This window comes from Amia ocellicauda, chromosome 12 (genome assembly GCF_036373705.1).
Source record: "Amia ocellicauda isolate fAmiCal2 chromosome 12, fAmiCal2.hap1, whole genome shotgun sequence".
In the NCBI taxonomy this organism is placed as follows: Eukaryota; Metazoa; Chordata; class Actinopteri; order Amiiformes; family Amiidae; genus Amia; species Amia ocellicauda.
Genome location: NC_089861.1, coordinates 21,258,780 through 21,271,110, shown reverse-complemented (window position 1 = coordinate 21,271,110; position 12,331 = coordinate 21,258,780). Strand labels below are relative to the sequence as shown.

General features: G+C 36.7%; 1 protein-coding gene across 1 annotated transcript; it reads left to right on the top strand.

The window, feature by feature from the left end:
• Positions 1–2,008: 2,008 nt before the first annotated feature.
• LOC136764561 (stonustoxin subunit beta) lies at positions 2,009–9,399 on the top strand. Its single transcript, XM_066718725.1, has 6 exons — positions 2,009–2,040; positions 6,248–6,542; positions 6,849–6,881; positions 7,273–7,353; positions 7,863–7,922; positions 8,371–9,399. The coding sequence occupies exons 2-6, from the start codon at positions 6,263–6,265 to the stop codon at positions 8,895–8,897; spliced, it is 981 nt and encodes a 326-aa protein (XP_066574822.1). The 5' UTR covers positions 2,009–2,040; positions 6,248–6,262; the 3' UTR covers positions 8,898–9,399.
• The last annotated feature ends 2,932 nt before the right edge of the window (positions 9,400–12,331 follow it).

Here is a 12,331-nt window from a genome sequence, read left to right as displayed (position 1 = left end):
GTCAAACTGAGATGTATTGTACATTGACATTACTGTAAATACAAATACATACATTGTTGTATTTAACTCTGCCTTTTAAGTAGTGTGAAACACATTTTATATTCTTTAATTCAAGTAACACCCCTGACTTTTTATGTATATACAATACACATACATACATGTAAATGCCATTAGGAATATTATTTTTCCTATACTTCCTTATATCACTTCCTACACAGAAGGTGATAGCATGGTCTGTGCTTATTTGATAAGTAAATACACGCATAATGAAGCAGGAAAGATAACTCATATCTCTTTGGCAACTTCATTTGTTATAATACATTTTGCTATTCATTCATCTATCTTTAGTGGTAGTGGTAGTGTTTGGTTTTGTATTGTGTTTCTCTACTAAGATGCTGAAATCGCCCATTTAAATGGAAAGGTACACATTGGCAATGTGCCAATCAAAATTAAATAAATGAGTACCTGTACATCTCTCTCTCTCTCTCTCTCTGTCTCTATCTCTCCCTCTCTCAGATTGCTTTATCTGTCTTTTTATTCAAAGTTAAAGTTAAAGGAAATATATATTTCAAAAAATCAAATCATTCAAATTTTCATTAACGTGTGCTTAAAATTGCTATTTAAAAAATGTAAAGCTGCCCAACAATTTAAATTGGGATGATCCCACATCAGCCTCACACTGATAAATAGTGTAAGAGATCTTTATTGGCCAGAAAAAAAACATGTTTTAAAGATATATAAAATGTGATAGTGGATATTGGCTTTGTTCTGTATTTTGTAATTTGTATCACAATATCTATCTCTATAGCTCTTAAATGTGTTATCCTTTCTTTGTGTGCTGTCACTTTAAGAATATACAGGGACATTGTGTTTCTAGTCAAGAATCGCAGGTGATTAAGGGAAAGTAGATGACACCACTAAAATGTGAAACTCTCTTACATAGATTCACTTTTTGGTTTGATTGGCAATGATTATCTGAAAGATAAAATTGTTCCCAAAAAGGGAGTATGGGATATTACCTCATGATCAGGTAATGCTGAAGCTTCATAACACGCTGCTGATAGGCAAAATGCCCACCCCCTCCCCCACAGGTTGAGACCAAATCATAATTTGTGCACGATAAAAATTTGAGCACTTCAAGGACATTGTGACTCCTCTGGATGACAGTTATCTTGTAAATCAGACAGCAGCTCAATAATTACAACACTAAAGGTCAAATTGTCTGTCTGTAAGTATGTAAAACAATATATCTGAGTTGTTCATTTTATACAGCCTTTGTTGCTATTTATCAAGGATGCAAATTATTTTGGAGGTTACTGTATATATATATATATATATATATATATATATATAGAGAGAGAGAGAGAGAGAGAGAGAGAGAGAGAGAGAGAGAGCGAGAGAGAGAGAGAGATTATACATATATATATATTTGTGCGTGTGAAATGCTGCTCAGTAGATCTTACAGGGTGAGCAGTTTTTTTATCTTTATTACTGGTTATCAATCAGCTTGGTGTGTCAGGAGAGTCATCCAGCTCAAACTGAAACCAAACAATAAAAAGCTGTCTACCCCCCACCCTTCCACTGACAGTCCTTAGATACAATAGAGACTCACACAGTGCTATGTCGTGGAGAGGAGATTGAACTAAAACACTGTGCAGTGGGAATCTGATTGATAGCCCTATTCTGGAATGGAGAGTTCAGAAGAGATTTCTTCTTCATGTCTGCAAAACCACCAACACTGATCATAGGTGTAACACGGGTGTTTTGGATAAACTTTATCCTTCTAGCTGGTGCGTTAGTTAGCCTGGTTACTTGGATCAAGGGACAGCAAAGGGATCAATCATGTCACCTGTAGGTGATTGTTAGTTATGTTGATTGATTTAAAAGGCAGACTTTCTGTGAATGGTGGGTTGTGGTTATAAGTGGACGTGCCGGTTGAACTGGATTGAAGCTTGTATTGTTGAGAACAAAACCGAAAGAGACGAGATTAAATAAATTAAAGTGATCTCAGAGGTTGGAATTGGCCCTACCGTGGTTGGGGTAAGAAAGTGATAGAATACCTCTGCTGTAAATTTGTTTGATTTAATGTGCTAGTAAGATATCTATTGAGGTTTCACTGCTTATTGTGCTCTATTTGCTTATAATGCTGCTATTTAAGAAACACTTAATTTTAAAACTGAATTTTAATAAAAGATTATTTTCCATGAATTTGTGATATTGTGCCTGTAGAAAGTGACTCACTTTGAAGCCCCCCAATTAAAAGAGTTTACATGTCCTTATGTGTTAGTTTGGAGTATTCCTCCAATGGTGTAGTCAGCTACAATGCTCATCCACTGGAAAGTGTTACATATGGAACACAGAACACAGAGGAAACGGCGAGAACAGGGAGGAGGAGGTTTGTTACATCAGCCTGGCTGTAAAATAAGTCAGACTTTAACCCGAGGCGGTCATAATGGTCAATGATAACTGAGAGAGGGAGAGTCAGTGTGTGAGAGAGTGTGTATGTGGAAACAGGTTTTTTTCAAACAGATGAGCAGTTACATCTCCAGTCCAATTAAGACACTGATGAGCAGAGGTATATTTTATTTTATTCTGTTGTTTGTCTGGCCACCTGTGGATCAGGGAGATTAAAACAATATGGTTGTTGTTGATTTTGTAGTTTAACAATCACTACCAAACAAAGGTTTATACATACGGATAATATTACAAGGTGAACAGCATTACTTACAAATTCAATTGTTTTATTGCTGTTGAAATGTATTTCATAGCATAGCTCTTGTTTCTGGAACTGGTGGGCTGTGTCTAATTTTCACTGTCAAGTAAATTGAAATTGACAGATTTAATATTTGGGTCTTTACAAGAGAATAACTGAGTTTATAATTTTCTGGATAGATTTTGTGTGACAAATGATCACTGGGTTTTATCCACAACATAACTAACAATTAAAGAAATAATAAAAAAACAGACAAAAAAGAGGTCGGAGGGCTTATTACATCATCAAGTGAGTATGTTTCTTACTATGTTTATAGTTCAATGCTTTAATACCTGCATTGGAAACATAATTATAAATGTTTAAACAACTGATACTGCTGTACTTTACATACATTTATATTAATTGGGATTTACATCTTGAATATTTACAATTGGACCAGTCCAAGAGCCGAATGCTTCTGCGTGGAAAGAGAGTGGGGTCTTTGGAAATAGAGGGAGTAAATGTCTAAAGCTGTTATTTCCTTTATTGCTAATAGTTGAAGGTCTCTGTTTGCTTTTACACCATTTATTTACTTATTTATCCATTTATGTTTATTGTCGTTTTTATTTCATTTTTGTCTTATCCTTTTAAAGTTCTGGATTTATTATTAATGGTAGTTGTGACAAGATGTCCAGGGAGAATGAAAAGGTGGCAATAGACAACCAGCAATAAAACTGAAAGTGAAAGTGTGATTTATTTACAGTGATGACAGGATATGATTAAAGATATAGTTAATATTTACAGTCCACGGATTAAGGTGAAAAACATGTATCATTACATGACTATTAATAGTTATATAGATACACTTAAATAGGTGTATTATGTGCATTATTTAGTAATAACATACTTCTGTTTTTGAGTGTCATAAATGGAAGCTCTATGTGCAAGAAAATAACTTGAGCGAGCCATTGGGGAACAGCAGTAAGCTGAGGTTGTAATATTTCAAATTGTTTGCACTTGCATAACCCCCATTTATTTCAACTGCTGTTTAGAACATGTACAATTGCATTTTAAACATACATTCCTGAGCTCCTTAAAAATATTAAACTCTGCTATACTGGATTCTAATTTTGGAGAATCCTTGTTTGCATAATATCATTGTTTGCTAATTCATTACATATATGTATATGTGTAATTATATATGAATGCGAGACTTAATTTAAAAAATCTAATATTTCCCTCACACGTCACACATCATTGCACTACATTTCACCCTTGAATTATGACTAAGTTTTTTGTGATGATTTCAATAAATAATAATAATAATAATAATAATAATAATAATTATTATTATTATTATTATTATTATTATTATTATTATTATTAATAATAATAATAATAATAATAATAATAATAATAATAATCTATATTTCTTAACAGACACCCTTATCCAGGGTGACTTACAAAACATAAGAGCATTATAAAAGTACAATACAGTCTAGAATTACAGATCAAAGCATGGCTTCCCCATGACCCTCACCAGGATAAGTGGTTTTGAAAATGGATGGATGGAATACAGAGCTATCACTATCACTCTTTTGCAAGTTCAAAATCTCTTTATTCCAGGGTATAAGACAGGATAATGTGAAATACAGTCAGGCAGCTCAAACTGAAAGCAGATCATAAAAAACTGATTGTCCTGCACTGCTCTTATCTATAGCAGAAACATATGACTCTTTTGTTACTGGGGCACAAGATAGGCCAGGCATGGAAATAAATGTACATTAAAATCAAGTGTTTTACCCTTGCTAAATTAAGAATTGTTCCTTAATTAGCTTGCAGGGCCATACATATATTAATACATTATCTTCAATGAGATAATACGGTAGTTAAATCTGGTTCTCTCTGGTGCAAACAAGTAATAGTGATTTAATTGAGTATGTTCAAGATTAGAGATTAGCTATTCAGTTCAATGCTGTACATAGTAATTAAGTAAGTATCTTGGGATTACTCCTTTAAATAGTTTAATTAAATGAAAGGGTGCTGATCTGATAAGATACAGCCAAAATGTTGCAATGGACAAATTGTTTTAATTTATCATTACGGTTATTGTTTTATTAGTAAGTACTTTCGATTGTCCGACTTTAAACTAGAGTTTCCGTTTTATCTGGTATCAATTTCAGAAGAAATAATATTTGCTGAATAAAGCTTCCAGGTTGTTGGTAGAGAAGTTCTGGTCAGGATTCCTTCCTGGGTTTCCACTTCGGTGTCTTCCAATCTTCCTGGGTTCTTTTCCAAATTGCTAGTTTCTAACCATGGTTTTTATGTTTTAGACAAAGAGATTCTAATCTTTGTCCCTCCAAATTCTGATTGGTTGGTTCGTGTGTGGTAAAATTCAGATGTCCTGTTGCTGGGCTGTCTGCTCCACCTTTTGCTAAAATGTGTATTGGAAAGTTGCAGCCTTCATGAGTTTTAGATATTGTCCCTAAATTGTTTTTTATGGATAACTTTCTTAGTATAAGTATGGTGGGGTTAGTATTCACATTTTTGAGATCCTTAAGTTATCCTCTTTAATTTGATATTAAACAAGGTAGCATGTTTTGACATCATAAAGGTTTACCTTTAAGTTTCCTGCTGCTGTAGTTGTTTAACTGTTTTGGATTGTGTTATCCTTTAGAATCCCCCTTTTGGACCTCAGACATATACGTGCTAGGCAGGGTTTCAATCTCAGTAAATTGTAATCGTTGAATTTAAAAAGAAAGTCTGTTTCTATCCATTTAAGGGCTGTCACAGTGCCCTTCTTCTCTTGGGCACTAGGTGTCCTCCTGTCCTCTTAAGAGGGAGTGCCTCTGTTGCATTCTAGCATTATGGTTTGTTTAGTCCATTATTTAAGATATAGATGTGGGAACTTTTATTTAGTCGTTCATTTGGTTGAATGCCTTTTCAATCGAGACTAAACATTACATATGTGGATGTGTTTGAATAGTGTTTGGCTTTTGTTGTCACTGTTAATTTAGTCTTGAATGGAGTTGGTCTGAGTGCCATGGTCCAGTGTCCTGTTTGATTGTATGATTTTTGGTGTTTTGCTACAAAATATGAAATTATCCATTCTTTGTTTCTAAGGTTTTAGTTGGTATGCTTGCAGAGAAGACAGGGTTGTGCTGGGTGTCAAATGGCTTGTCTGGTGAGCCTCATCTTACTCTCTGTCCCCTTGATGGCTGTCCTTCTTGCATTCCAAAGGTGTCTGGAGAGGGGTGCTTTGTTGTTTAGCCATCTGTCCAGAGACGAATGTTTCCAAGATCCTCTTTGATTTGTGGAGCTGGCTCCTCCTGAGATGTGATGGTCCTGATCAGCACCTCTGCAGATGGGTGTCTTGCCTGCCTGTAACCTTTTTGATCTGTGGCAGAGTAGTTAACTATTTGCAGTTTTTTCTTTTTTAGGTTGCTGGGAATTGAGATTTCTCCAGAAAAATGTTAGAATTGTGTATATGATTTACACTAATATTACTACTACTACTACTACTACTACTACTACTACTAATACTTATACTTTCAGGTAAATAGAGCAGAAATGACTGAGAACTACGAGAAGCGAAAAGTCTTTGAGAAGATCTTGGATGAGTTGACAGAGTTTGAATTTAACAAATTCAAGTATGAACTGAACAATCTGCCTTTAGATCTTGGCAACATCCCCTACAACAAGCTGGAAAATCTCAAAGAGGGTTATGACATGATTGGTGAGATGATGAAGCACTATGACATGAAGACAGTTGAAGAGATCCTGGAGGATACCCTGAAGAATATTCCAAGAATGAATCTGGTCCAAAGACTGCAGCAAGAGCTGGAGAAAAGTGAGGATCAAGAAAAAAATACAAGACATTTAATAAGACAGCTAAACTAGATCCACTTGTGCAAGCTTGTAAACAGTGTTCAGAGAGGATGCATCACAGATTTCCTTTTACACACAGTGTTTTCTGTAGAGTTTGCTGCCCTGGTCCCCTTATACAAGTTTATGAATAGTGTCAAAAGAAAAAAGCAACCACAACATTCTTCATAAAAAGCCTATTAAGTTTTCAGAAATAATGATCAAATGCATTGTAAAAAATATTGTGTGTTGCACTAATAAACTACTAACCTTCTGTTATTTTGTGTTTCAGTAAATAAGAAACTAGAGCCACCATTTCAATCAGGTAACATTCCTAAAAGGCTGTTCTTCAGTATCTTGGTAAACAGGGTTATTGGTATATCTTGTAGTAAACCAAACAAGCTATGGACTGCTGTAGCCCACTGCTTCAGATCTAAAATTCAACAATGAATATATAGCAGTACCATAAATTATAAAAAACAATATGAAAATAACATTCCACTGTAAAGCAGGAGTACACTAGACCAGTCATGTTACAATAGGGGACAGTTACAATACAGTAGAATAATCATGATGAAGTAGAAAAGTACAATCATAAAATAAGATTGAATGTCTGATTTGTCCTTCAGTTTGAATGACTAAATGTCATGAGGCTATAGATACTGGAGTGTGCAGGATTTATCCCCCCAAACATGAAATGTCTCTGTTTCCCTCAGTCACGGAAGTCCAGAGTCAACAGTTCTCAGGACGTTTAAGTGAAACAGACTCTTCCAGGACCAAAGCAGAGTTTTCAAAATGTAAGTCTGTTTCACTGAAACTTTCTTCTTACAGATGTTCGGCTCCCTGTAGAAAAAACTGACACAACACAGCACTAAGAAAAACAAAAATCATCAACATTAGCAAACAAAGTAGTACCATCAGACCATCAGACTCTATAATCACATAGGATGTCAGATTATGTTGCTGTCACACACTGTTCTGAGTATGATAAAGAATAAATATATATGTATTTGGAATGATCATATTATATATATATATATATATATATATATATATATATAAACATTCTACTATAAAGCAGGATTACAATATCAGTCATAGTTACAATTCAGTAGAATACTCATTTTAAAGTAGAGAACTACAACCATAAAATGATGAGTTAGAATGATTGATTTGCCTTTAATGTTGAGTTACTGCATGCCATAAGGCTCTATATACTGGAGTCAGTAGCAATGTGGCAGAGTACTGTTTGTGTCCAGGACTGATCCAGAAGACTTAAATATTTTTCTCTCTCTGTTTTCCTCAGTTACGGTAGTGCAGAGTCAACCGTTCTCACAGCCCAGGACCAAATCAGAGTTTGCAAAATGTGAGTCTGTTTCACCAAAACACCACACTGTAACAATCAGCATTTTGAAAAAAGTTCTCAATACATATTTCAAATTCCCTGTATACATGTATTTGGAATGATCACATTCTATGTAGGTCCCATCTTTACATCTTACAAAGAATATTGCTTTTAACTGAACATGTATATCATTTAGATTTTCCTGAACCCGATTTTGGCCTTATAGACTAGACAGTGCTGGCTCTACTCTGGCCCCTACAGTCCATACATGGTACTCAACTGGACCCCATGCACAAATCCACAATTACAATAGCACAATGATATGCCAAAATAAACTCAGCTATAGCAACAAAGAAAAATAGAGGTCTAATGTTACTTCTAAGACTTGAAGAAGTTTTCTGACATTTTGAAAAACAGTTTGTTTTCCATCTGGCCTCTAACTACACCCTTTCCTCTAATCTCCCATTAGATTTCCGTTACCTCACACTGGACCCCAACACAGTTCAGAAACAACTCTGTCTGTCTGAGGGGAACAGAGAGGTGACAGAGGGAAATAAGAAGTTGACATATTCTGATCACCCAGATAGATTTGACTGGTATCCCCAAGTCCTGTGCAAACAGGCTCTGTCTGATCGCAGTTATTGGGAGGTTGAGTGGACAGGGGAAATGGTTTATATTGGTGTCACATATGAAGGAATTGGCAGGAAAGGCTGGGGTGATGAGTGTCGCCTTGGATACAATGACAAGTCCTGGAGTTTGGAGTGCCATGATTCTGGTTTCTCTGTCCGGCACAATGATGAAGAAACTGCAGTAACTTCTCCAGCCTCCTCCAGAGTAGGAGTGTATCTGGATCATGAGGCTGGAACTTTGTCCTTCTACACAATTCCTGACACTGATACCATGACTCTCCTATACAAATTTCAGACCACCTTCACTAAGCCACTCTTTCCTGGGTTTTCATTGAATGGCAGTGTGAAATTCTGCCAGTTGGAATAGCCTCCTGTGTCCTGATATGATCTAATTGAATGTACTGTACCTGGTATACCACATGAAACATAAATACATTAAGAGAAAAGTAATTTTCTCCAAATATTAATTCAAATTTCTTAGTAACACTTTAGTTTAGGTATCCATTATAATATGCTATTAATTATGTTATTAATTATTATATGTTATTATTACAAATTATAAATATATTATTAGACATTTATTTGCTGTTATATATTTAACAACATACTTTATAACATGTATTATAACATGTCATTTACATGCCAACATCAATCTATTATAATTTGCCATGCCATTTATTAGCTGCTATAAAACATCTTATAATTCTATTTAATTACATATATTATAAGAATACTGCTTTATATGCTATAGCTCTACCTATAATATCAGCGTATAATTACCATTTATAAATACGTTTTGCTCCTATTAATTTCTAATGATATAATTATGATATAGTAAATCATTGTGATCTATTTGTATTTCTCATTACATTGCCAGGTATTCTGATGTATTACAAAATAAAATAAAAAGAGTCAGTAACTTTTGTCTTTTATATCTTGCAAAACATGCAACTGGGATAAAAACATTACATTATCCCAGTGAATAGATGGTGTCCATATCTTTCACCCAGACCTGTGGATACTTGATAACCATGTGAATTCAGTTGCTATTGAATAGTATAATTTATTCTATATCCTATTAGAACATGTTGTGAGAGGTACTACATAACCCTGGTAAGTCACCTATCATTATAATGTAACAAAATACCCCTATTACAACTGCTATTGCTTGCTAGTAGTCATCAAACATGTTTTACATAGTTGGATTCCTTAAGAGCACATCCTGCATTGTAGCCCTTATGGGTTTAAAATTATCTTCATACTATGGAGGTTGCACTTCTCCATACTATAAAGATTCATTTTAAACCCTATTAGAACAGCTAAAACTTCTCTGGCCCATGTCATTCAAAACATACACTTGAAAACTCAACTCTAAAACCTTCTAGCTCTGCAAAGGGATTGCCTGCTGCCAACTTGCAACTACTTGCTTTTATTTATATTAGTAAATACAAACTTAAACTCAAACATAACTATATAGACCTATTACTAAAATTCAAGGTGATTCAAATAACTGTTAATAAGCGGTTGTTAATCTTTTATAAATAATTTTGCAAGACCTAAACTAAAGTAGTGCACATTTTTAATCTAGAACAGCACTTTAAAAGTGTATTTTCGTAAACTTAACAGGCCATATGTCTACATTTTAACAAGAAAGGACACATAGAATGCTTCGTAAGTGTTTAATTATTTTTACAGGAAAACAAATACCAACCTTGAAATATTAGTCAGAAAGTAAAAACAATATTAATGTAGATACATAAATACATGTATGTAGATAAACAAAACACTATGTCTAAATTAGATTAGGTTGGTTTAACAGTGGTTAAGATTAAGGTAAAACTGACAAAGATTTAATGAGAAAGACAAAAATGAGATCCTCAAAATATTATGAATAAGGTTGATTCATTTTATTAACTCCTTATGGCAACTAAAGTAATGATTCTGCAAATATATTTTATAAGATACCAAGAGTAACAATTTTGTACTGATTACCACTCTAATACATTTAGGTGTTTTTTAATAATTCTCTGCTCTTTTCTATCAATGATGCCAGATCTGACTTCAGTAAGAACTCCAAGCTCTGTGAGCTGTGTCTGTGTACCACTTCCTGGATAAATATCAAATTAGTGGTGGTTCACAAAAAGTGCTGATAGCTTAGGTTTGCCAGAATACCTCGGTATCTCTGTAGGACTCTGGATTTTCTCCTAAAAGAAAATTACAATGAATGCATCACCAACATAGCAATAAGCTAAATTAACTTGTATCATGCATCATGTGTCTTAATTGTAATGATATCTTTACTTTATTATCATAACCCTGGTTTCCTGAGCTGCTGCCTGCCATTTCTTCATCAAGAAGGTCATCTTGTCGAAACAACCCCTGAAGAGTAATGCCACGAGGGCCAATCAAAAAGATACACAAAACAAACAAATCAAACTACACACAGACTGGACCAAGTCTTCACTGTGGGACAAGAACAAAACACCAAACCAAACAAAACAGCAAGCACCAAAAACCTAGCTTGCTCCCCATATACAAAGCTGGGCAAGAGCAAAGCTCTTGCGCCCTCGCTTAACACAGGCGTAGCCACCTCCTGCTCGACTAGCACAGCTAGGAGCAGGGTGACAGCAAGCTCTACTGTGACAGCAAGGCTAAATAAAGAAGTGGGGCAACAGGAGACCAGCTCATGCGCCCTCGCTTACCACAGGAGCAGCTCCCACTGGCCTGACCAGCGCAGCAAGGAGTGGGCAACAGCAACCTCTACTGTGTTGTGGCCAAGAAGAATACACAAAGCGGGGCAAAGGGAGACCAGCTCCATGTCCTTCGCTTAATACAGGGCTCAGTGAACTGTATACAACAGGGTAGCAGAGTAATACACATGCACACCTGTGACAACATATACAGTGGGCTACACAGGGCCAGCCTGGGTGGCCTCCGCTGAAACAACACTAACTATACACAAGGGTGTCCTAACAAGGAAGCCCTGTGTAGTCCTTTAAATGAGCACCATGCTCCGGAGGAGCCTTGTTAAGGCGTAGGAGTGAGGAAGAGGAGGGGGCTCAGAGGTGCCACTTCAATAATCTCCTTCTTTGCTCTGCTGCCTGTACAGGAGTCCGCACAGCAAGAACGGCAGGCGCAGCTGGACCAGCAGGTGCATCATGCATGGCTGCTTCCAAGGCTGCTGGCCTGGAGGAGGAGACGGGGGCTCAGGGAGAGGTGGAACTCTGATCTACTGGGCCCCTACTGTTGCTCGCTAAATGGAGGGTCTTAGTGCGCGGAGGTGATGGCGGCGGCTTTCTGTACATGACTGGGAGCAGAGGCGTGCCGTAGCAGGGTCAGGATCCAAATTTTAACTGTGCCTGTGGTCGGCAAACAGACAGGGCAGATGACCTCTCCCATTCCAGGGAGGGGCAAGGTTTGATGGCTGAAAGCAGCACAACAGCGCGGATGAGCAGAGGAGGAGCAGAGTCTCTCCATGCTCTGATGTGAGTGCCTCAGGAGCATGCAGCGGTGGCGCTGATCAGTGCAGGCACCAGAGGCACACAGCAACTGGGACACCCTCGCGACAAGGTGGAGTGCCTAGCAGGACTGGCCACTGTAAGCACGTCTCCACCTGGCAACACTACACTGGCCAACAACGGGGGCAAATGCACAACTGCAATCACAACCAAACCTTGCTGCCGGACAGAATGCTGTGTATCCAAACAGTAATACAAGCGCCAAGTAGGCCCGTAGGTTTAACCACACCACGTGTGTTGGGTTTCCAGGGACACTGGGTGAAGTGGGGTCCGGGGTCCGAGG